Source organism: Salvelinus sp. IW2-2015, linkage group LG4p, assembly GCF_002910315.2.
Source record: "Salvelinus sp. IW2-2015 linkage group LG4p, ASM291031v2, whole genome shotgun sequence".
Classification (NCBI taxonomy): Eukaryota; Metazoa; Chordata; class Actinopteri; order Salmoniformes; family Salmonidae; genus Salvelinus; species Salvelinus sp. IW2-2015.
The window spans coordinates 6,366,179-6,392,844 of record NC_036841.1 but is presented as its reverse complement, the minus strand read 5'-3'; the positions used below and the strand labels follow the sequence as shown (position 1 = coordinate 6,392,844).

General features: G+C 42.0%; 1 protein-coding gene and 1 pseudogene across 1 annotated transcript in view; one reads left to right on the top strand and one right to left on the bottom strand.

Annotated features, from left to right (window-relative positions):
• Nucleotides 1-4,862, top strand: part of myo7aa (myosin VIIAa) — a 24,696-nt gene extending 19,834 nt beyond the window's left edge. The window contains exons 5-11 of the mRNA XM_070436742.1: nt 2,072-2,159; nt 2,369-2,475; nt 3,137-3,322; nt 3,543-3,659; nt 3,861-3,944; nt 4,094-4,213; nt 4,480-4,862. Coding sequence (XP_070292843.1) covers nt 2,072-2,159; nt 2,369-2,475; nt 3,137-3,322; nt 3,543-3,659; nt 3,861-3,944; nt 4,094-4,213; nt 4,480-4,572 — 795 coding nt within the window. The 3' untranslated portion in view covers nt 4,573-4,862. The remainder of the gene's footprint in view (nt 1-2,071; nt 2,160-2,368; nt 2,476-3,136; nt 3,323-3,542; nt 3,660-3,860; nt 3,945-4,093; nt 4,214-4,479) is intronic.
• A 5,444-nt stretch (nt 4,863-10,306) lies between these two features.
• The window catches only part of LOC111956858 (glycerophosphodiester phosphodiesterase domain-containing protein 5-like), a 32,029-nt pseudogene continuing 15,669 nt past the window's right edge, over nt 10,307-26,666 (bottom strand).

The following is a 26,666-nucleotide window of genomic DNA, read 5'->3' as shown; positions in this document are numbered from 1 at the left end:
AGGCGTATACTTGATTTTATGATTTATGATTTATGTTTGTGATTTACAGGCGTATAAAGTGATTTATGATTTATGTTTGTGATTTACAGGCGTATACAGTGATGTGATGATTTATGATTTATGTTGTGATTTACAGGCGTATAAAGTGAATTATGATTTATGGTTGTGATTTACAGGCGTATACAGTGATGTGATGATTTATGATTTATGTTTGTGATTTACAGGCGTATACAGTGATGGGATGATTTATGATTTATGTTTGTGATTTACAGGCGTATACTGTGATGTATGATTTATGTTTGTAATTTACAGGCGTATACTGTGATGTGATGATTTATATTTATGTTTGTGATTTACAGGCGTATACTGTGATGATTTATGATTTATGTTTGTGATTTACAGCGTATACTGTGATGTGATGATTTATGATTTATGTTTGTGATTTACAGGCGTATACTGTGATTTTATGATTTATGTTTGTGATTTACAGGCGTATACTGTGATTGAGGATTTATGATTTATGTTTGTAATTTACAGGCGTATACTGTGATGTGATAATTAATTTATGTTTTGTGATTTACAGGCTATACTATATGATTTTATGATTTATGAATTATGTTTGTAATTTACAGGCGTATACTGTGATGTGATGATTTATGATTTATGTTTGTGATTTACAGGCGTATACTGTGATGATTTATGATTTATGTTTGTGATTTACAGGCGTATTCTGTGATTTTATGATTTATGTTTGTGATTTACAGGCGTATACAGTGATGTAAGGATTTATGATTTATGTTTGTGATTTACAGGCGTATACTGTGATGTAAGGATTTATGATTTATGTTTGTGATTTACAGGCATATACTGTGATTTTATGATTTATGTTTGTAATTTACAGGCGTATACTGTGTTTTATGATTTATGATTTATGTTTGTGATTTACAGGCGTATACAGTGATGTGATGATTTATGATTATGTTTGTGATTTACAGGCGTATACAGTGATGTGATGATTTATGATTTATGTTTGTGATTTACAGGCTATACAGTGATGTGATGATTTATGTTTGTGATTTACAGGCATATACAGTGATATGATGATTTATGATTATGTTTGTGATTTACAGGCATATACTGTGATGTGATGATTTATGATTTATGTTTGAATTTACAGGCGTATACTGTGATGTGATGATTTATGTTTGTATTTACAGGCTATACTGTGATGATTTATGATTTATGTTTGTGATTTACAGGCGTATACTGTGATGTGATGATTTATGATTTATGTTTGTGATTTACAGGCGTATACTGTGATGTAATGATTTATGTTTGTGATTTATAGGCGTATACTGTGATGTTATGATTTATGATTTATGTTTGTGATTTATAGGCGTATACAGTGATGTGATGATTTATGATTTATGTTCGTGAATGACAGGTGTTTACTGTGCTGTCATTGGCTGGTGTGGTGTTGATTGACCGGCCTTAACTGTGCTGTGATTGGCTGGTGCATGTGACTGACAGGTGTTTACTGTGCTGTGATTGGCTGGTGTGTGTAATTGACAGGCATTTGAGGTGGAGTCCAGCACCAAGGCTAAAGACTTCTGTTTGGCGATCTCTGCTCGCCTGCTGCTCAAATCACCCGAAGGATTCAGCTTGTTCGTAAAGATCTCCGATAAGGTGATAGACACACACACACACACACACACACACACACACACACACACACACACACACACACACACACACACACACACACACACACACACACACACACACACACACACACTAATGCCTTGTTCGTCAATGCAGCAGATTTAGCAGGCAGCAGCTGACTGGCTGATCTACAAATAACCTTGATGATCATATATAACTACTCATTATTATTTGTAGATCAATCACAATTTACCCACATATAATCACAGAGTTGATGCTCTCCAACATGCCCCAACTCTTCTTTGTGTGTGTGGGTGTGTGTGTGTTTATGTGTGGGGTGTTGTGTATGTGTGTGTGTGTGTGTGTGTGTGTGTGTGTGTGTGTGTGTGTGTGTGTGTGTGTGTTGTAGGTGATCAGTGTACCAGAGGGAGATTTCTTCTTTGACTTTGTCAGACACCTCACAGACTGGATCAAGAAGGCCCGGCCCTCTAAAGATGGTATGTCATAAAAACTACGATTTAGAGTGAACTATCCCTTTAATATGTACCATCTGTTTAATATGAACTATCCCTTTAATACAAACTATCCCTTTAACATGAACTATCCCTTTAACATGAACTATCCCTTTAAAATGAACTATCCCTTTAAAATGTACTATCTATTTAACATGAACTATCCCTTTAATGACTTTAACGTGTGTGTGTAGGTATCGTACCGTCTCTGACCTACCAGGTGTTCTTCATGAAGAAGCTGTGGACCAACACTGTTCCTGGTAAAGACTCCTTCGCTGACTCCATCTTCCACTACTACCAGGTAGGAGGGGGGTGTGTGTAACGGAACTGGTTCCACTTGTCCTAAGTAAACTTCCCAGGTTCAAACCCTGACAATGTTCACATACTAAGGCTGGGATTCAATCAAAGGTGCGTTGTTTGTTGTTATGTCTTGAGCCGACACATACAGCGTTTACCATGAATGTGATCTCCAGGAATATTTAGTTTTTACCTTTTATTTATCCAGGTTAGTCTCATTGAGATAAAATCAATGTTTCAAGAGAGACCTGGTCCAACCAAGACAGCAGCAGGGGGGAACAATGTTTGAGCCAAATATCAGACATACTGTAACAACTTACAGACATAGACACGCCATAAAAAAAGTAAAAAATGTTGATGTTGACAAACATTTCAATTACAGAAACATAAAATCGTCATAGATTTTAGAAAAATCTATTATACGTACCACCGCATCAAGTCCTAATGACAATCACATTCCTCAGTAACATGTGAGTCAACCAAACTTTTCAACTCCTCCAAGGAAACAAGATTCTGGGGTTTCTAGCTGGTCTGGATGAGAATTCCAAGACCACGGAGCTGATTAGCTAAAACACTTTTTGCCATGATCTGTTCTGATTTTAGGAACCATTAAAACTAAGTTGGAGTGAGACTGTAACTGGTCATTTTTGCCCTTTGGTTGCTAGGAACTGCCTAAGTATCTCCGTGGTTACCATAAGTGTAGTCGTGACGAGGTGTTCCAGCTGGGAGCGTTGATCTACAGGGTGAAGTACGAAGACGACAAGTCACACTTCCCCTCAATACCCAAGATCCTCCGGGAGCTGGTGCCGCAGGACCTGATTCGCCAGCTCTCCCCAGATGACTGGAAACGGGTGAGACGAGACTTCTCCCAACTCTCCTGGGCTCTAATTGGCTGCCCTGYCTCTATTCTTAATGGCAGTCTTCCTCATGATTGACTACTGCGTTCAGAGTATCTTTATCTGTGACCTAATCAGCTGTTTTATCGTTTGTTTTGTCTCTGTTTTTTGGTGTGTGGCTGTGTGTGTGTTTGTGACTTTGCATACAATTGTCCATATCTGTGTGTGTTTGTAGTCTGTAGTAGCGTATTTCAATAAGCAGGCTGGTAAGTCCAGGGAGGAGGCCAAACTCCACTTCCTGAAGATCATCTTCAAATGGGCCACGTTCGGATCCGCCTTCTTCGAAGTCAAGGTAACCACGCCGCTCAGTGATGTCATTCTCAATCTTATCTTGGGGTAACGATACTGTCGGTCTGGTCTGGTCTGGTCTGGTCTGGTCTGGTCTGGTCTGGTCTGGTCTGGTCTGGTCTGGTCTGGTCTGGTCTGGTCTGTCTGTCTGTCTGTCTAATATTGTGTACCTCCTCTCAGTCAGTGTGATATTCTCTCTGTTCAGCAAACCACAGAGCCCAACTTCCCAGAGATCCTCCTGATTGCCATCAACAAGCATGGAGTCAGCCTCATAGACCCAAAGACCAAGGTGTGTGTCTAGTTATGTCCTTTATTAATTCCCAAGGGGAAATGTCCTGTGTGTGTGTTACATGACCTCTCATCTCTTTCTCTAGGTGTATGTGTATGAACATGTGTTACCTGGTATTTCACTGATGCGTGTGTGTATGTCTACAACAGGACATCCTGACCACCCACCCATTCACTAAGATCTCCAACTGGAGCAGCGGTAACACCTACTTCCACATCACCATCGGCAACCTGGTCAGGGGCAGCAAGCTGCTGTGTGAGACCTCACTGGTGAGACACAATCACACACACACACACACACACACGTAATAAACACACATGCCCTCACGTACGCACATGTACACATACACACGCACTCACACACGCACTTGATGAAAACACTCAGGTGTGTGTGGTGTGTGTGTTTGGTGTGTGTGTGTGTGTGTGTGTGTGTGTGTGTGTGTGTGTGTGTGTGTGTGTGTGTGTGTGGTGTGTGTGTGTGTGTGTGTGTGTGTGTGGTGTGTGTGGTGTGTGTGTGTGTGTGTGTGTGTTTTCAGGGCTATAAGATGGATGACCTCCTCACTTCCTACATCAGCCAGATGTTGACCACCATGAGTAAACAGAGAACTGGGCGGGGCCACAGCAAGTGAACTTCCTATGGCAGAAGCTGCAGAGCTTATTAGAATACTGCGACCTGTTGGCCAGCCCTGCAGCTGGGGGAGGAGCTTTCTCAACCAGGTGTGGAGAATGAGCCGCAGCCCATCCTCTAGCACTGCCTCCAGCTATGCCCATAGCAACGACCTTAGCAACGCCTCTAGCAACAACCCTAGCAACGATCCTGATGACGAGCCTTCCAGTGAGGATGACTACCTCTAAGCCCCGCCCCTTTATCTTCCAGAGACACTACAACACACACACACACACACACACACACACACACACACACACACACACACACACATACAAAAACCGTTAAATTAGTGTTTTTGGAACATTTCATTCAAACTGAAGAGTTGGTAGTCTGTTAACAAGGAGACGCTTGTTATTAACCAATCATTGGATGGACAGACTGAATGGAGAGCCATGTGATTGGGTACTTTAGCTAGACAATTAAGTAGTTACTGAAAAGAAGAATTAAGTTAACTTACTGAGTAAAATAACCATAAAAAGCTTTAATACACTGTCATAAACAGACCTGGAAGAAAAGAGGTTTGCATGCTCTTACTGTAGCTGAATAGATTTTCACTGAACTGTCAAAACATAGGTATATTTTTAGTTTTTTTAAAAGCCTTAACTGTTGTTTTTTATTTAATGTGGCTTTTAAGCCAGTTGCCTCTGTTTCTGAAGCAGCATGGTAGTCTATGTGACAGCCGCTGCAGTTCTGGTCAGTCTGTTGTTTTTTATATTATTCTTGTGTTTGTTTTGTGTTTCTTATCACCAGAGTTAAAGCTAACTTATACAGAGCCTACGCAAGTATGCAACGCAAGCTTTGCAAATTGACAGTTCTGCGTACTTGAGTAGCAGAAATATGCAAACGGGCAGCCTCGGGAGTTGTAACTCAACACAACAACGCAAGATGTTATTGTGTTGCCTACTTGCGTATGGTATAATTAGGCTTTAGCTCAGAGGTTTGTCTGTCTGCTGTAATCCTCGGGTGGACTGCCTGCCCTGGAGTTTTAACATGGAGCATAAGTGTTTGACCAGAAAGGATCATTATCTGTAGTTTTTTTGCAGATCTATGTACTGTAGCTCTATGAGACGTGTTTAACTCAACAATGGCCTTTGTCATACTCACTAGAACTAGGGTTGCAAAGTTCCCTACAATCTTTAGTTGAACCAGGTCTAGATCTGACTCAGCTGGAAAACACCTGATCCATCGTAGATTCTGAGTTCTGTATGAAGAGTTCTATACCCGACATCCCAATGATACCCTTTATAGTGCCCAGGTTAAAAGTAGCACACTATATAGGGAGTCATTTAGGACGCAAACTACAGTGGCTTGCAAAAGTATTCACCCCTGTGGCATTTTTCCTATTTTGTTGCCTTACAACCTGGAATTCAAATCGATTTTTGGGGGGTTTGTATCATTTGACTTATACAACATGCTTACCACTTTGAAGATGCAAAATATTTTTGGGGAAACAATCAAGAAACAAGACAAAAAAACAGACAACTTGAGCATGCATAACTATTCACCCCCCCAAAGTCAATACTTTGTAGAGGCACCTTTTGCAGCAATTACAGCTGCAAGTCTCTTGGGGTATGTCTGTAACGTTCGTCGTCTGAAGATGAGGAATCATCGGACCAAAACGCAGCGTGGCAAGTGTTCATGTTATTTTTATTAGAACAGAAACACTAAACAAAATAACAAAGAGAGTGAAACGAAAACGAAACAGTACTGTAAGGTGCAGCAACACAAAACAGAAAACAACTACCCACCAACACAGGTGGGAAACGGCTACCTAAGTATGGTTCTCAATCAGAGACAACGATAGACAGCTGCCTCTGATTGAGAACCACACCCGGCCAAACACATAGAAATAGAAAACATAGAACAAAAAACATAGAATGCCCACCCCAACTCACGCCCTGACCAAACCAAAATAGAGACATAAAAAGGATCTCTAAGGTCAGGGCGTGACAATGTCTCTATAAACTTGGCACATCTAGCCACTGGGATTTTTGCCCATTCTTCAAGGCAAAACTGCTCCAGCTCCTTCAATTTGGATGGGTTCCTGCTGGTGTACAACAATCTTAAAGTCATACCATAGATTCTCAATTGGATTGAGGTCTGGGCTTGACTAGGCCATTCCAAGACATTTAAATGTTCCCCTTAAACCACCAAGTGTTGCTTTAGCAGTATGGTTAGGGTCATTGTCCTGCTGGACGGTGAACCTCCATCCCAGTCTCAAATCTCTAGAAAACTGAAACAGGTTTCCCTCAAGAATTTCCTTGTATTTAGCACCATCTATCATTCCTTCAATTCTGACCAGTTTCCCAGTCCCTGCCGATGAAAAACATCCCCACAGCATGATGCTGCCACCACCATACTTCACTGTGGGGATGGTGTTCTCGGGATGATGCGAGGTGTTGGGTTTGTGCCTGACATAGCATTTTCCTTGATGGCCAAAAAGCAAAATTTTAGTCTCATCTGACCTTCTTCCATATATTTAGGCAGTCTCCCACGTTTGCTTATTTTTTTCGGGCAACTCTTCCTTAAAGGCCAGCTTTGTGGAGTGTATGGCTTAAAGTGGTCCTATGGACAGATACTCCAATCTCCACTGTGGAGCTCAGATTAATGCCCTCCTTGCCTGGTCTGTGAGTTTTGGTGGGCGGCCCTCTCTTGGCAGGTTTGTTGTGGTGTCAAATTCTTTCCATTTTTTAATAATGGATTTAATGATGCTCCATGGGATAATATTTTTTTATAACCCAACCCTGATCTGTACTTCTCTACAACTTTGTCCCTGACCTGTTTGGTGAGCTCCTTGGTCTTCATAGTGCTGCTTGCTTGGTGGTGGCCCTTGCTTAGTGGTGTTGCAGACTCTGGGGCCTTTCAGAACAGGTGTATATATACTGAGATCATGTTACACTTAGATTGCATACAGGTGGACTTTATTTAACTAATTATGTGACTTCTGAAGGTAATTGGTGGCACCAGATCTTATTTAGGGGCTTCATAGCAAAGGGGTGAATACATATGCACGCACCACTTTATTTTCTTTTTTTTGAGACAAGTTATTTTTTAAATTTCACTTCACCAATTTTGACTATTTTGTGTTTGTCTATTACATGAAATCCAAATAAAAATCCATTTAAATTACAGGTTGTAATGCAACAAAATAGGAAAAACGCCAAGGGGGTGAATACTTTTGCAAAGCACTGTATGTGTTAGTTCAGGCAGGATGCTGATGTTACTGTCTGTTTCTCCTGTTCTGCACAGAGGAGCAGAACCTCCATCCAGCCCTAACTAACCTGTCTGTCTGCTGTTGAATATTTTAGTTTTTGTTTAAGATTTTTGGTACTTGTTTTATATTTACATTGTGTAAAGTCTCTGTCCATTTAGTGAAACTATGGTTTGTATGAGGAGTGAATCTATAGACCTGAGGGGATACAGTTTACACTAGCAACACAGAGTTCTGGGTGAATTTCCACTATAAAGCTCAACGTGTGGTTTACAACAAATGGCACCCTATTCCCTATATAGTGCACTACTTTTAACTAGAGCCCTATGGTCCCTGGTAAAAAAAAATAAGGCTCTGGGCAAAATAAATGTACTAGGGAAAAGGGTGCCATTTAGGATGCACAATGTCCCCGGTCTGTCTGGGTAATATTACTACAGCATTACTACAGCAGCTGTGTTGCTCTACTGTTTGGACAGAAGACATGATGACGGTGGAGCTACCGTCAGAGATGGCGTTAGTATAGTTTTCTTTGCCCCGCCTCTCCTCTGCACCCCCCAATGAGTAACAGAAGTAGCGTTATACTGTGGACATAGAATCAAATGGGTTAATCAATGAATAAACAACAACCAACTCAACCCTTTAAAGATTTTTAATATCAGGTAATACCATTTACAGTCAGAAAATAGTTACAGTAAAATAACATAGAGAAGGCTCATACATTAAAACAAAATGGTCATCCTGTTAAACAGAAAACGACCAGAAATACTATGTAGCCTTTTGCTATTTAACAACAATTACATTGAGTGTTTGATACCTTTGAATCATTGTTGGGACCAAATGTAGGTTTCGATTCCTTATAGCATGGTATTTGTATAGCCTAGCGGTCTCTAATGCAAGCAAGGTGGAGTGCAATTCCACCAATGGCAAACTATCATTATTTTGCCCTCTGGTCATCAGAATATCAACTGCTCTGTTGTTAGATGGTTTACTGTCAACATGTATTTTTTGTCTTGGAGTGTTCTAGAATGTATTGTGAGAGTTCTAGAAGGCTTCAGATAATTCCAAAAGTTCTGTAGAAGCCCCCTAAAACCGCTCATCTATCCTCTGTATGGCTGGCCGGTGGCTTGTGGACAGTGTGTCTCCTATGGCACTTAGATCTACTATCTCCCACTCAACACTGTCCACAGAGCCATTACCAACCAACCCTCAGATTAACACCAGAAAGTCATACTCACATAGCTTCTACAACCTCAAAATAAACAATTCTTTAGGAGTATATCTTATGATAGATAGATGTACGTTTGCAGAAGCAGACGCTGTATTTCACTGCCATGCTAAAACACTAGGCTACTGCTTGGTCATACATTCAAATCTAAATAGCAACTCATGATCATTAAAACCACAGTACAGTCAGTGTTCACCTGCATCCACTCACTCACACAATATAAGACACTATTCATCAATTCCTCTAATGCAGCTGATGTCTGTACAGTTATGAGAACAAAAAATATATACTGAACAAAAATCGAAACGCAACATGCAACAACTTCAAAGATTTTACTGAGTTACAGTTCATAGAAAGAAATCAGTCCATTGAAATAAATTCATTAAGCCCTAATCTATGTATTTCACATGACTGGGTAGGGGTGCAGCAATGGAGGGCATAGGCCCACCCACTGGGGAGCCGTGCCCCCCCCCCCCCTCAGACAATCCTTCAGGTGAAGAAGCCGGATGTGAAGGTCCTGGGATGGAGTGGTTACACGTGGTCTGTGGTTCTGAGGCTGGTTGGATGTACTGCTAAATTCTCTAAAACAATGTTGGAGGCAGCTTATGGTAGAGAAATTAACATTCAATTCTCTGGTGGACATTCCTGCAGTCAGCATGCCAATTAAACGCTCCCTCAAAACTTGAGTCTTCTGTGGCATTGTGTTGTGTGACAAAAGTGCACATTTTGAAGTGGACATTTATTGTCCCCAGGACAAGGTGCACCTGTGTAATGATCATGCTGTTTAATCAGCTTCTTGACATGTCACACCTGTCAGGTGGATGGATTTTCTTGGCAAAGGAGAAATGCTCACTAACAGGGATGTAAACAAATTTGTGCACAAAATTTGAGAGAAATAAGCTTTTTGTGCGTATGGAAAATGTCTGGGATTTCTTATTTCAGCTTATGAAACATGGGACCAACACTTTACATGTTGCATTTATATTTTTGTTCAGTGTATATTTCCTACTTGAGCAGTTCAGTTGTTTAGTTCCAGTGGTCACCAGAATGAGTGTGAATGAGCTGGTCAGGTGAGGACACAGGAACAACAGTCTTAGTCAGGATGATCAAAATACTGACTCATCTTTCACATTACATCACCCTCTTCCTCTTTTTACACATTCAGTTCCTCCTCTTGTTTTCCTCCCCGTTTTCCTTTGCTTATTCTTGTGCGTTCACACTTTGTGTGTGTGTGACTGGGTGAGTGTCTGTGTGTGTGCCTGTGTGTGTGTGTGTACTTATGTGCCTCTGTGTGAGTGTCTGTGTGTTACTCCTCTGTGATGGTGTGGAGGGTACTGGGGGTCCGTAGTTCCGTTCGGACATTCCCACTGGAGATGGACCAGACGTCGCTGAGCTCTGCTGGGCAAAGGATAGGGGTTAGAGGTCAGGGGTGTGGGGTGTGGTAGTTGAGGTTCAGGTCAGCGGTTGGTGCAGGGTTCATGTGTGGGTTGAGGTCCAATGGTTTGGGGTTTGGGAATGGTTCATGGGAGGTTCAGTGGTTCATGCAGGTTTCAAGGGTTGAGAACCAGAGGGTTCATGGGAGGTTCATTGGTTCATGCAGGGTTCACGAGTTGAGTGGTTCATGGGTTAAGGTCCAGAGGGAGGGAGATGAGGGTTCTAGTGGGAGACTCTGAGTGGAAGGGATTCCATTGACCCCTCCCTGACTCCACTGGATCTAAGGCACAGACAGAACACAGAATAATTTACGCCGGCATTCCAGGTAAAATATCAAATCATCCTGGAGGTGCACGGCTGTACACTGCCTTAAAAATGCACTAACATACTGCCTCTGATGAAACAGACTTCTTAATGTTATGAGTCCAACAAACTAGAGGGTTAGAACACCACGGGCATTGAGCAGAGAGTATTTTACAATTTGAATTGAATGTGAGAAACAAACAGCTAATCCAGCTCATAAACTGTACAGATATGCAAGAGATGAAAATGTCGCTGTGCTTTTTAGTATATGCGCCTGTGTTTCCACAAGTAGGAGACTAGTCCAATGGGAGAGGGCTATAGGGATGTACAGTATTTAGTATGATATTGTTGTTGTCCTTACCGGTCCGGAACTTGCTATAAGGCCCGGTCTTGTGTGTCTGCCGACTGCCTGACCAGAAGTGTAAGCCTCGCTCACGCCACCTGTAGGACACGGAGAAATAGCACACTTCACACACACATACAGACACACCTTACAGACACACCTTACAGACACACCTTTACCTAACTAACCCATTATATTTTCCACTGTAATCATCTCACTCACACACCTTTGACATGTATGTAGAAACCTGTGAACTCACCAGTGGAATATGAAGATGCAGACGATAAGAGCAGCAGAGACCAGGTCAGTCAAAACCCACATCACGCTGTACTGCTCTAGAGTCTGTAGGGGTTGGGAAACACATGTGAAGACATTAGTGTGTGTTTGTGTGTGCGTCTCACCATAACGAGAACCGATGTGTGAGGTGTGTGTGTGTGTGTCTCACCATGATGAATAGCAGTGTGTGTGTGTGTCACAGGAGGCTGCTGAGGGGAGGACGGCTCATAATAATGGCTGGAACGAAGAAAAGGGAATGGTATCAAACACATTACTACGAGCCTGTCCTCCCCAAATAAGGTGCGGCCAACCTCCTGTGGTGTGAGTGTGTGTGTCTCACCACAAGGAGCAGCGGTGTGTGTATATCTCTCAGCAGCATGTTGTTGGTGGTAACAGAGGATGCTCCACTGCACCAGGCCAGAGAGTAGAGCCACGGCTGGTTCACTACATACAGGTTCACACTGATGTTCACCGACCTGTACTTACTGAAACACACACATTCATGGTGGGTGAGGAGAGAGACGTTTTATAGTACATCATGTGTGTGTGTGGGTGTGTACCTGATGTGTTGTAGAGACATGGTGCTGTAGTGCAGGTTGAGGGAAGTGATGTGGTTGTCCTGTAGTTCCTGAATAGAGGCAGTCTGTCCTGCTGTCTGTTGCAGCTCTGGATCCACCTGCTGTATCTCCTCTCTCTGATCTGATGGCAGCCACAGCACCTACACACACACACACACACACACACACACACACACACACACACACACACACACACACACACACACACCACACACACACACACACACACACACACACACACACACACACACACACACACACACACACACACACACACACACACACACACACACACACTCTTAAAAAAGTCTGTCCCTTATAAGAGCATGGCGGCAGGCCTTTCTAACATGGTCCTGTACCATGGTTTCCACCCATCCACACACATACCTGGCTGGAGTTGATGTGTGTGTGTATGAGGTCGAGGGTGATGTTGAGGTAGTTGTCTCTATAAGGGTGTCCAGGAGGAGGCTGTCTCAGGTCAACAACAACTATCCTGCCCGTCCGATTCGTACGTCCAGAACTTCAGCCAGGGAGGGAACAGTCTGATTGGCAGCTAGCGCTCGCCTTCTGGAGTCATAGAGGACACCGTGCCAAACGGATCCCACTGGGGGGGGGGGGGTGCGGAGAGAGAGAGATGGTTAAAGAGGTCTGTAATACAGCTACTAACTAACCCATGGCGCTGAAGTCAGCTACTGTGTGTGTGTGTGTGTGTGTGTGTGTGTGTGTGTGTGTGTGTGTGTGTGTGTGTGTGTGTGTGTGTTGGGGTGGGGGTGGGTGTTTGTGTGTGTTTGTTTTGTGTGTGTGTGTGTTGTGTGTGGTTGTGTTTGTGTGTGTGTGTGTGTGTGTGTGTGTGTGTGTGTGTGTGTGTGTGTGTGTGTGTGTGTGTGTGTGTGTGGCCATTCAAAAGTGTGAGTGTCCTTACAGAGAGGAACCAGGCCCCAGCGTTGAGCAGCTGTACATCAGACCAGGTGAACAGGGCAGCAGGTGTGTGTGTTCTGTTAGGAAACACCTCCTCGACGTTAGTGGTCCTCTGCAGGGTGAGGTCATGCATCACAAACGGAACGCCATCAGCACTAGGAGAGAGAGAAGGGGGAGGGGAGAGATTAGGTCCTGCCGTTCACATGGTCAAGACAGACATGTGTGGCAGGTCTCAGGTGAAGATACACTCGGTCTGCTAGCTAAGGTCCTGCTAACAGGCCCGGTTCAAATACATGTACTATTTTAAATCTTTCAAATACTTTGAGCGTTTGCTTTGGCCTTCCTGGAGTGCCTGATGGGCGGTTCCATTACACCCTCCCAGCTTCTCAAGCCCAGCTAAAGTATCTGAAATTATTTGAAATAGTATTTGAGTCCAGGTCTGCATGCTACATGCTAATGCTAAAGGCCACATAGAGAACACAGCCAGCGCCAGGCTAGCAGGCCTGGACAGGAGTACTAACCTCTAACTGGATTAGTTAGGCTGTAATCACATTAACTGTGAGGAGTGAAGGGACGCTAACGCTAATGTCTGATCTCTAGGATTAGTACAAGGCTGCCAGGACAGGACAAGGCAGGACAGGGGTCAAAGCTGGCAAGGACACGGGGCTATTACAGGGATCAGAAGGGGACAGACAGACAGACGACAAGACAGAAAAACAAGACAGACAAAACAAGACAGACAGAGGGGTGTGTACCTTATAGTGACGTCAGTCTCCAGCCCGTCCACTCCAGCCTCCACTGCACTCTCAAAGGACATTAGAGTGTTCTCTGGAGCAAGCTGTTAGAGGACAGACAAGCACGCACACACCAAGGTATGTGAGCGGAGCGAGGAGCGGAGCGTTCCCAATTTGACTGGAGCCTGGTGCGAGATTCCTAAAGGCTGGAGCGTCAGCCTTCTCGCCAGCTCCAATTTTATCTCCAGTAGCACTCACTTCACAAGCTCAGAGGATGCCCGGCCCAGCATGCATCTGTAGTCTACTTGTGTGCTGCTATAGCCCCTTGCTTTAGCTACTGTCATGGAGTTCACTAAATATTTTCATAAAGAAACTGATAAAACACACAGGTGCWYAATCAATGTGACTAAATCAATGTGACAAAGATGASAACCAAGAYCAAGAGAGGAAAGGGAAAGGGGGATACCTAGTCAGTTGTACAACTGAATCCATTCAACTGAAATGTGTCTTCCACATTTAACCCAGAGTGCAGTGATGTAGTGTCCACAATTAAATAATCATTGTGGAATCTGAAAAGACAAGCATCCTGAAGCACGGTGTACATACTACGTGCACATGCTAAAAGAAAAGAACGAGGTGGATAGATAACTAAGTGTGTCATTGTAGCAAAGTATTTATAAACTAAACATCAGATCTCTTAAATCAAATGTTTCACAATGTATTTCTTTGTAGAATAGCCTTGAAGTAATTGTATTCATCTAGCCTAAATAATGTCTGGCTCCTGACCTATTTAGAGTGTTTAGATGCTGTTTAATATGAAATGTAGCCTATTTGAAATGATGTTCACTTCTTACATTTTCATGTTTATTCAAATACTTTTCATTCAAATCCATGTGGTTTGGTTTCAACACATAAAAAACAATTGTTAGGTCCAAGTAGTCACAAAAATAGATGGGTGTTGTGATTTTAATGAATAGAGCGAATTTGGAGTGGCAGTTTTTTTTCATGTGAGCGCGGTTTTTAGCAGAGCGGTAGGAAAGGACATGGAGCGCTGGAGCGGTTTTTAGCAGAGCGGTAGGAAAGACATGGAGCGCTGGAGCGGTTTTTAGCAGAGCGGTAGGAAAGGACATGGAGCGCTGGAGCGGTTTTTAGCAGAGCGGTAGGAAAGGACATGGAGCGGTTTTTAGCAGAGCGGTTGGAAAGGACATGGAGCGCTGGAGCGGTGCGCTGCTCCATGAGCGATGAACGAGATTTCCAACACAAGGGCATCAAAAATGCACAGTGCCAAGTCAATTTTACAGTGCCAGACTTTATTCTAATCAGGAACTCACTCTCTCTCTGACTCTCTAAAGTAACATGAGGCCAGAGTCTCTGTGTTAAAGTAATGTCACTGGATTTACCATGGGAACATTTCTGTGCCATCCTGTATCTTGTATGTGGTCATATTGATTGATAGTGATAATATTGATAATGATGTTATTGATAGTGATAATATTGATAATAATGTTATATATAGATAGTGATAATATTGATACTAATGTTATATATAGATAGTGATAATATTGATAATGAAGTTATTGATAGATAATGATAATGTTGATAATAATGTTATTTATATATATTGATAATGAAGTTATTGATAMTGATAATGAAGTTATTGATAGTGATAATGTTGATAATAATGTTATATATAGATAGTGATAATATTGATAATGATGTTATTGATATATAGATATGTACCATGGGAGCTCCTCTGTGTCCGAGGAGTGTTGGTTTGGGTCCCAGGGTTCCAGCTTCTCTGATGCAGGGAGAATACATGGCCAGAGGAACCAGGTACAGACTGAACAATACACTCAGGTACACACCCAACAGACACACCTGATGCACTAGAGAGAGAGAGAGAGCGAGAGAGCCATAGAGAGCAAGAGAGCGAGAGAGCGAGAGATAGCGAGAGAGCCATAGAGAGCGAGAGAGCGAGAGATAGCGAGAGAGCCATAGAGAGCGAGAGAGCCATAGAGAGTGAGTGAGAGAGCGAGAGAGAGAGAGACCATATTCCACAACAACCTCATACTGGAACAGGCTCTCTAGCAGAGATCCAGTGTTCTAATTCTAGTTATACAAGTCTTTATGATGAAATCAGAGCTTACAGGGGAAATCTGTGATTGCTACATCCATTTTTATTTACCCATTGATTTCTTGAATGATTTATAAATGACTCATGAATGTATAAACGCTTGGTCTATGAATCTGGTAAGAGTGGTTACATTTCTCCAGCCCCATCCCTTAGCGGGAGTCGCTTTGTTATTGTGTGAACCGCAGATTGCTCCTCTAATCAGACTACTGTACACCTGACACAGCTTAAGTGTGTGTGTGTCATTATCCTCCACAGAGAGGCCAGACATGAGTCAGCTAGTCCACCTACAGCTTCACGTCACCACGACAACTCAGAACAGTGACCATGGAGATGACAGAGAAACAAGAGAGAGCGAGAGATAGAGGGAAAAAGAGAGAGAGAGCGAAGCACAGAGTGTGCGTCATCAAATCAAATTTCATTGTCACATACACATGTTTAGCAGATGTTATTGCGGGTGTAGTGAAATGCTTGTGTTTCTAGCTCCAACAGTGCAGTAATATCTAACAATTCACAACAATACACACAATGCAGTGTCTATGTCAGGTTTACAACTCAGAAAAGGTCCCTCTCAGTCTCAGTCAACAGGGGTTGCGTTCTTCTGCTCAGATGTTGCATGCGTCAGCCAATGGTTGTGTGCCACGTCATTGACCGTGCAGTTGGGCACCAGGTTGCTATAACATAGATGTGGTTAGCTGATACGTAAAATACCTATCCAGGCTTTGAAAAATCTGGCATTTGTCCGCAACGTCTGAGCAGGGGAACACGACCAGAACCTGGACTTGTTTTACAGCAGCCAATCGGAGCACTTACCTCTCTTGTTCATGCGAAAAAAGTGCAGCGCTATTGGCCAGGACAGGAGAGTCATAAATAAAACCCCGCCTACATGAAGAAAGGGGGCTGTGACCTAGCCAATAGAGAAGGGAGACAGCGAAAGGTTCATATCACAATGCAGACAACTGAACATACACATTTCACATTGTTACTTTGGGCCGCTTGATTTTATTGGTCTGTGTATGTGTGAATGACAGCTAGACTGGCCAACCTGCAGGGAGAGGAGGAGGGTCTTCCACTCTTTACTCCACACCTCAGACAGAACAGCCGTGGCACTGACAGCGAATGCCAGGGTCACCACAATCCCCATCTAACACAGAAAAATATCAAAGGACTAATCAACATATGTGTCATCCTGATCAGTCTGTGCTTCTTCACAGATGATGTATGTGAGTGTGCGTGAATTAGAGTCTGCTGCCCTATATACATATGACTTGAAATCACTGGACACTTTAGTAATTGGAACACTAGTCACTTAAAGAATGTTTACATATTTTGCATTACTTATCTCATAAGTATATACTGTATTCTATTCTACTGTATCTTAGTCTATGCCGCTCTGAAATTGCTCGTCCAAAATATTATATATTCTTAATTCCATTCCTTTACTTTAGATTGTGTGTATTGTTAGATATTACTTGTTAGATATTACTGCACTGTTGGAGCTAGAAACAGAAGCATTTCGCTACACCCGCAATAACATCTGCTAACATGTGTATGACCAATACATCTGCTAAACATGTGTATGTGACCAATAACATCTGCTAAACATGTGTATGGACCAATAACATCTGCTAAACATGTGTATGGACCAATAACATCTGCTAAACATGTGTATGGACCAATAACATCTGCTAAACATGTGTATGTGACCAATAACATCTGCTAAACATGTGTATGTGACAATAACATCTGCTAAACATGTGTATGTGACCAATAACATCTGCTAAACATGTGTATGGGACCAAATAACATCTGCTAAACTGTATGGACCAATAACATCTGCTAAACATGTGTTATGGACCAATAACATCTGCTAAACATGTGTATGTGACCAATACAATGTGATATGATTTGACTGTGTGCTGTACTCCATGGAGGATGGGAGATACCTTGTGACTCCAGTGAAGGTACAGCCTCTGTCCCTCAGACAGTAAACACACCGCCAGTACCTGCAAGACAACAACAGAGAGATGTAGATACAGAGCAGCAGTAGTCAGTGGTATAGTAATGTAGTAGTACTGAAGAGAGTAGTACATTGTATAGTAATGTAGTAGTACTGAAGAGAGCAGCAGCAGTACAGTGGTATAGTAATGTAGTAGTTACTGAAGAGAGCAGTACAGTGGTATAGTAATGTAGTAGTACTGAAGAGAGTAGTACATTGTATAAGTAATGTAGTAGTACTGAAGAGAGCAGTACAGTGGTATAGTAATGTAGTAGTACTGAAGAGAGCGTACATTGGTATAGTAATGTAGTAGTACTGAAGAGAGCAGTACAGTGGCTATAGTAATGTAGTAGTACTGAAGAGAGCAGTACAGTGGTATAGTAATGTAGTAGTACTGAAGAGAGCAGTACAGTGTATAGTAATGTAGTAGTACTGAAGAGAGCAGTACAGTGTATAGTAATGTAGTAGTACTGAAGAAAGCAGTACAGTGGTATAGTAATGTAGTAGTACTGAAGAGAGCAGTACAGTGGTATAGTAATGTAGTAGTACTGAAGAGAGCAGTACAGTGGTATAGTAATGTAGTAGTACTGAAGAGAGCAGTACAGTGGTATTGTAATGTAGTAGTACTGAAGAGAGCAGTACAGTGGTTAGTAATGTAGTAGTACTGAAGAGACCAGCAACAGTAGTATAGAATTCGTTATAGTGATAGTACTATAGTTCTCACCAGCAGCAGAGCAACAGCATTAGTAGTAATAATATTATAGTAATAGTATTAATATAAGTATAGTATGTAGTATGTATGTATATAGTATGTATAGTAGTATTACTAGTTCTCACCAGCAGCAGAGAGATGTAGGCGAAACGAGCAGCAGTAGTTGCACAGTAGTAGTAACAGTAGAAATAGTATAGTAATATCAGTAGTATAAGTATAGTAGTATTTATAGTAGTAGTACTAGTTCTCACCAGCAGCAGACAGATGTAGGTGAACAGAGCAGCAGCAACAACCAGCAGCACCAGAGACCAGGGGAACCAGAATCCAGAGTCTCAAAGTTAAACCTGCAATGCATACATATAGTACAATCTGTGCATCTGTGTGGTGTGTGTGTGTGTATATATGCGCGTGTGGTGTGTGTGTGTGCATGCACGTGTGCGTGTGCGTGGGGGGTGTGTGTGTGTCATACACATGTGTTTGTGTGTCGTGCGTGCGTGCGTGGGCGTGACCCACCAATCAAAATCATTGTAATCGTTGTGAGCCTGGCTCCAGAAGTAGAGGAACAGAGAGGGAGAGGAGGAAGGTCAGGACCAGAAGGACCACGCTCCCACACTCCACCTGGAGGAGAGAGAGAAGGAAGAAGAGGGGGGAGAGAGAAGGGAGAGGGGATGAGAAGGGAGAGACACAGGGGGTAGAGGGAGAGTGGGGGGGGGGTCAGAGAGAGAGAGGGCAGTCAAAGAGAGAGAGTCATTTTTCCTATAAAGGGTTAGATCAGTAAACATTAACAACACACACTGCAGTTGCAGTATGTCAGCAGAGAGAGAATCAATACTCAGCACATGCCCAGTCCACTCTGCATTATCAGCAAACTCACCACAAACTGTTTCATAACGTTTTAGCTTAAGTCAGTGTTTCAGATAACGTTCTAGCTTTAGTCAGTGTTTCAGTAACTTAGCTTTAGTCAGTGTTTCAGATAACGTTCTGGCTTTAGTCAGTGTTTCAGATAACGTTTACTTTAGTCAGTGTTAGTACGTCTAGGTTTAGTCAGTGTTTCAGATAACGTTCTGCTTTAGTCAGTGTTTCAGATCATTCTGCTTTAGTCAGTGTTTCAGATACATCTAGCTTTGTCAGTGTTTCATATAACGTTATCTTTAGTCAGTCTTTCAGATAACGTTCTAGCTTAGTCAGTGTTTCAGATAACGTTCTGGCTTTTAGTCAGTGTTTCAGATAACGTTCTGGCTTTAGTCAGTTGTTTCAGATAACGTTCTAGCTTTAGTCAGTGTTTCAGATAACGTTCTAGCTTTAGTCAGTTTTCAGATAACGTTCTAGCTTTTGTCAGTTTTCAGATAACGTTCTAGCTTTAGTCAGTGTTTCAGATAACGTTCTGCTTTAGTCAGTGTTTCAGATAACGTTCTGGCTTTAGTCAGTGTTTCAGATAACGTTCTGGCTTTAGTCAGTGTTTCAGATAACGTTCTAGCTTTAGTCAGTGTTTCAGATAAACTTCTAGCTTTAGTCACTGTTCAGATAACTTCTAGCTTAGTCAGTGTTTCAGAAACGTTCTGCTTTAGTCAGTGTTTCAGATAACGTTCTAGGTTTAGTCAGTGTTTCAGATAACGTTCTAGCTTTAGTCAGTGTTTCAGATAACGTTCTAGCTTTAGTCAGTGTTTCAGATAACGTTCTGCTTTAGTCAGTGTTTCAGATAACGTTCTGGCTTTAGTCAGTGTTTCAGATAACGTTCTAGCTTTAGTCAGTGTTTCAGATAACGTTCTGGCTTTAGTCAGTTGTTTCAGATCATTCTGGCTTTAGTCAGTGTTTCAGATACGTTCTGGCTTTAGTCAGTGTTTCAGATAACATTCTGGCTTTAGTCAGTGTTTCAGATAACGTTCTAGCTTTAGTCAGTGTTTCAGATACGTTCTGGCTTTAGTCAGTGTTTCAGAAACGTTCTGGCTTTAGTCAGTGTTTCAGATAACATTCTGGCTTTAGTCAGTGTTTCAGATAACGTTCTAGCTTTAGTCAGTGTTTCAGATAACGTTCTAGCTTTAGTCAGTGTTTCAGATTAACGTTCTGGCTTTTTTAGTCAGGTGTTTCAGATAACGTTCTTTGGCTTTAGTCAGTGTTTCAGATAACTTTCTGGCTTTAGTCAGTGTTTCAGATAACGTTCTGGCTTTAGTCAGTGTTTCAGATAACGTTCTGGCTTTAGTCAGTGTTTCAGATAACGTTCTGGCTTTAGTCAGTGTTTCAGATAACGTTCTGGCTTTAGTCAGTGTTTCAGATAACGTTTCTGGCTTTAGTCAGTGTTTCAGATAACATTCTGGCTTTAGTCAGTGTTTCAGATAACGTGTCTGGCTTTAGTCAGTGTTTCAGATAACGTTCTAGGCTTTAGTCAGTGTTTCAGATAACATTCTGCTTTTAGTCAGTGTTCAGATAACATTCTAGCTTTAGTCAGTGTGAGCACCTTGCTGCAGAACAGTCTATTTATCTAAAAACACCACTCATCACACCACTGTGAGCAACGGCAGTGACTCTTAGCGTGAACAACACCAATGAGAGATGATGGACATCAGGAAAAGATGCTATTCAGCTGAATAGAGCGAATTATTGATATTAAATATTTCTAGCTAGCTTATTTAGCTAAGCAGTTGAAACCAAACTTGTTTTACATTGATTTGAGTTTTATTCTGCTGCTGACATTTTCCTCGTACTAACAAGCAGTCGAATTGCCCGCAATCTTTGTCTCTAACAGTATTCAAGTCTCCCCTGTCGGCGCCCACAGACAGTGGTCACTGATGCAAGTCAGGACACAAGTGCGCTCTAAGAGCGGGAGGGCAGGAGAGGGGGGTATTATCTGAGATTCAAGAGCTTATGAAATAACCTAATAACCTAACCTAAAATAAAATTAAAAGTTAGGCTAATTTGTCAACAACAACAACAAAATCCACAGAGCTGGCAAAGACATTTTTCACAGAAGGGCACTGGGTTGAACCCTTAACTGTGCACGTGCTGAGTCTTGTGTTGGTGTGTGTGGTGTGTGTGTGCGTTGGCGCGTGCTTTCTCTGTGTGGCCTGTGTGTGGTGTGCCTGTGTATAGGCTAGCCTCTGCTGCAGCAGCACTCCCCAGGTGAGATTCTGGCCTCTGGTAGCCGTCTCATTGACAAGCCGGTACAGACCAGCCAGACACGACACAAAGGCTGGTGCTTCATACTGGATTAAAAACACAATATATTTACTATGACAATACAATACACAAGAATATAATACATATTAATATAATATCAACTGGGAAAACACACTATAATACTATAACAATACTATTATACTATTAACGACAGCTAATACTATAGTACTTTATCCATCTATCAAATTAGCAATGGAATCTTCTGCCACAAGCAACACACACAGACCTAGCAGTTTACCTCTCGCAGGCAGCTGCCGCACGACCACTTTAGCCTTTCCCCAGCTTCTGGACTGGGACACGGACGCCTCACCCGCCAGCCTTCACCTACAGCCGGCATCCAGAGAGAAAAAGGGAAGGAGAGGTGAGAGACAGAGAGGAAGGGAAGAGGGGAGACAGACAGGGGACAGAAAGACTGAATGGAGACTGGTCTTTCGGTCCAGTAGTTTTTTGGTATGAATGAGACTGTGGATATGAAAGAAAGACGAGCGAGAGAGAGGAGAAGAGATGGGGCGCATAAAGGGCCAAGTCTGTGATTTCTACATCAATTTTTTGGACTTTTCAAGATGTATTGATATTTTACAATTGATTTTTTGAATAATTTCTAAATGCTTAGGAAGTTTAGTCACTGTCGTTACCCATCAACCCAAAAAATATAAGCTTTAGAGCAGAGTTTAGTAGATTTAAGGTTTACCAAAAGACAAGATTCAACAGAGGAAATCTAGTAGATCTAGGGCTATATTTCAATCTGATCGCCCCTTTTCGGCTATGCACTTTAAAGCAAATGTTTTTCCGAGTTTTGCGGAGACACATTCACAGTACAAGTTGCATATGCTGGTTCTAATGGGAAATCTACTTTAAATGTAAATCAGCTATAACGCGGATCTTCCACAGCCGATTGAATCTAGGCCTACTGTTATCTTTAGAACACCAAAATGGCCTCCTTCTCAATCACCCTAATTGCATCCAGCTCTTTTTAAACCACTAACATATCTTAGTCTACTTAAAACCAGGTTCTAAACCATCTACGAGCATTCTACACTGTATTCCACTGACCTAACAACATCTACAGCTATTCTATATACACTGTATCCACTGACCTAACAACCATCTACAGCATTCTACACTGTCTCTACTGAACCTAACAACCATCTACAGCATTCTACACTGTATCCACTGACCTAACAACCATCTACAGCATCTACACTGTCTCTACTGAACTAACAACCATCTACAGCATTCTACACTTTATCCACGACCTAACAACCATCTATACAGCATTATACACTGTATCCACTGACCTAACAAATCATCTACAGCATTCTACACTGTATCCACTGACCTAACAACCATCTACAGCATTATACACTGTATCCACTGACCAACACAACCATCTACAGCATTCTACACTGTATCCACTGACCTAACAATCATCTACAGCATTTAATACTGTATCCACTGACCTAAAAACCATCTACAGCATTCTACACTGTCTCTCACTGACCTAAACAACCATCTACAGCATTCTACACTGTATCCACTGACCTAACAAACCATCATACAGCATTCTACACTGTTCCACTGACCTAACAACCATCTACAGCATTCTACACTGTATCCACATGACCTAACAATTCCATTCTACAGCATCTACAAGCTGTATCCACCTGAACCTAACAATCATCTTACAGCATTATACACTGTATTCCACTGAGCCTAAACAACGCATACACAGCATTTCTAACAACTGTAATCACTGACCTATAGCGCATCTACAGCATTCTACACTGTATCCACTGACCTAACAACCATCTACAGCATTCTACACTGTATCCACTGACCTAATAGCCATCTACAGCATTCTACACTGTCTCTACTGACCTAACAACCATCTACAGCATTCTACACTGTATCCATTGACCTAACAATCATCTACAGCATTCTACACTGTCTCTACTGACCTAACACTTAATCTTCATGTACACTGTCCTAAGACCTGTTGGTAGTTAGAGAGAGAGTGGGGGGAGGGAGGGAGGAAAGTAGGAAGGGAGAGGGAGTACCCATCTTCCGGTTAGAGGGGATGGGATAGAGGAGATGATTGTGGACTACAGGAAAAGGAGGACTGAGCATGTCCCCATTCTCATCGACGGGGCTGTAGTGGAGCAGGGTGAGAGCTTCAAGTTCCTTGGTGTCCATATCACCAGAATGGTCCAAACACACCAAGACAGTCGTAAAGAGGGCACGACAAAGCCTATTCCCCCTCAGGAAACTAAAAAGATTTGGCATGGGTCCTCAGATCCTCAAAAGGTTCTACAGCTGTAACACCGAGAGCATCCTGACTGGTTGCATCACTGCCTGGTACGGCAACTACTTGGCCTCCGACCACAACGCACTAGAGAGGGTAGTGTGTACGGCCCAGTACATCACCGGGGCTAAACTGCCTGCCATCCAGGACCTCTACACCAGGCGGTGTCAGAGGAAGGCCTAAAAATGGTCAAAGACCCCAGCCATAGACAGTCCTCTCTACTACCGCATGACAAGCGGTACCGGAGTGCCAAGTCTAGGATCAAAAGGCTTCTCAACAGTTTTTACCCCCAAGCCATAAGACAGGTAATCAAATGGTAATCAAATGGCTACCCGGACTATTTGCATTGCCCCCCCCCCCTTAGCCCTACTAGAACCAGGATTAACCAGGCAGGTGTACAGCTTACAGGTGAATGCTACTTAAAGGCTACCATGTGCATATTGGCTACCCGGACTATAGTGACATTTTGTGTCTGCAAAAGTAACAACAGTGCAGATTCCCTTAAATGCTAAAAAAATTGATTTAGTAAACTAACGATAAGGTAATACGAAATAAAAAACAAACAGTAAAAAGACGTCGCTTTAACGAAGTAAAATAGAACAGTAGTCCGGCGAGGCCTTATTAAGTAGTGAGGCTATAACAGTAGGAGGGCTACATACAGTAGTGAGGCTAATAACAGTAAGGCGAGGCTATATAGGCACCGGTTAGTCGGGCTAATTGAGGTAGTATGTACATGTAGATATGGTTAAAGTGACTATATATATGATAACAGAGTAGCAGTAGCTTAAAAGAGGGGTTGGTGGGCGGTGGGTGGCAGGACACAATGCATATAGTCCGGGTAGCCAATTGCGGGGGTACCGGTTTAGTTGGGCTAATTGAGGTAGTATAAGTTAACCTCTAACGAGCCTCTACCCGGGTCCGGGAGCACCCCCCCCACACACTGATTAGCATAGCTAGCATAGCTTCACAAGTAGATAGTAGCATCTAAATATCATTAAATCACAAGTCAAGACACAGATGAAAGATACAGATCTTGTGAATAAAGCCACCATTTCAGATTTTTAAAATGTTTTTACAGGGAAGCAAAATATGTAAATCTATTAGCTAAACACGTTGCAAAATACACCATATTCTAACTCCATCAGTTTTTTACTCCTTCGGTGCTATACCAATTCGGCAACTAAGATATTGATTCATAACAAGAAAAACCTCTTCAGATGACAGTCTGATAACATATTCATGGTATAGGATAGTTTTTGTTAGAAAAAGTGATATTTCAGGTAGAAATCACAGTTTACAATTGCACCACCATCACAAATCGACTAGAATTACTAGATAGAGCAACGTGTATGACCAATTTACTCATCATAAAAATTTCATAAAAATAGACAAGGCATAGCAATGGAAAGACCCAGTTCTTGTGATTTCAGACCATATTTCAGATTTTCTAAGCGTTTTCAGCGAAAACACAATAAATCGATAAGTTAGCATACACAATGTGCAAACGTTCCAGAGCATCGATTCAGCCAAAGAGCGCTATAACGTAATAACGCGAAATATATAAATTTTTTACTAACCTTCTCAGAATTCTTCGATGACACTCCTGTACATCATTTTACATATACATATACAGTTTGTTCGAAAGGTGCATATTTAGCATACAAAACCGTGGTTACACATAAAAATACTAGGAAATCAAGCTCAATTGTCTGACGTATATCAAGAGTGATCTAGTTTAATTGAAAGCTAATCATATACTTGACTAAAAAATACAGGGTTGACAGCAATCGAAGACAAATTAGTTCTTAATGCAACCGCTGATTACATTTTTAAAATTATCCTTACTTTTCATACAGGGTTGGCAAGTGAAGCTATACCAACAAAATGGCGAATATGCGTTTAAATATTTCGACAGAAACACGATTTATCATATTAAATATTGTTACTTTGAGCTGTTCTTCATCAGATTCTTGGGAATGTATCCTTCTATGTTATAAACGTCTTTTGGTCGTAGATGTCTCCTGTCCTTCGAAATGTCACACCACACGCAACGAAACCCCCTAAAACGTGTCCAACTTTCAGAGTGCACAAACAAAGAATTCCTCAAAATCGCACTAAACGGATATAATTGCTATAAACGGTTCAAATTAACTACATATGATGTTTTTTAACAACTATAACGACTGAAACATGACCGGAGAAATTTGCTGGTTAGAAAACGATTTGGACGAGGCAGGTCCGATGTCCTTCACGCTTCAGGCGCACGATGAGAAAGGGGGGTCTCTGTACATTTTGGTCTTTTTATAATGGCTGTGAATGTCCATCGATTTCATTGAAACGTGATGACGTACAGACACCCAGAGGAAGACGTAGGCAGTGTCGGTTTCTTCATAGCATTCATGTGCGTTAAAAACAGACCCAGATCAGAGGTAAAAATTTCTGAAATCTGAACCCTGTCATGAACAAGTGCGTGTAGAAATTGTTCTGTACCATCAGAGACAAAAATTCCAACTTCTATAGAACTGAAGGTGTTTTCTATCCAATAATAATAATAATATGCATTTGTACGATCATGAATTTAGCACGAGAGCAGTTTTTTGGAGACAAAATATGCTAATGCGGAACAGCACTATAGTTGCAAGAAGTTAAAGTGACTATGTAATTATGATAAACAGAGAGTAGAGCAGCGAAAAACAGAGGTTGGGGGGGGGGT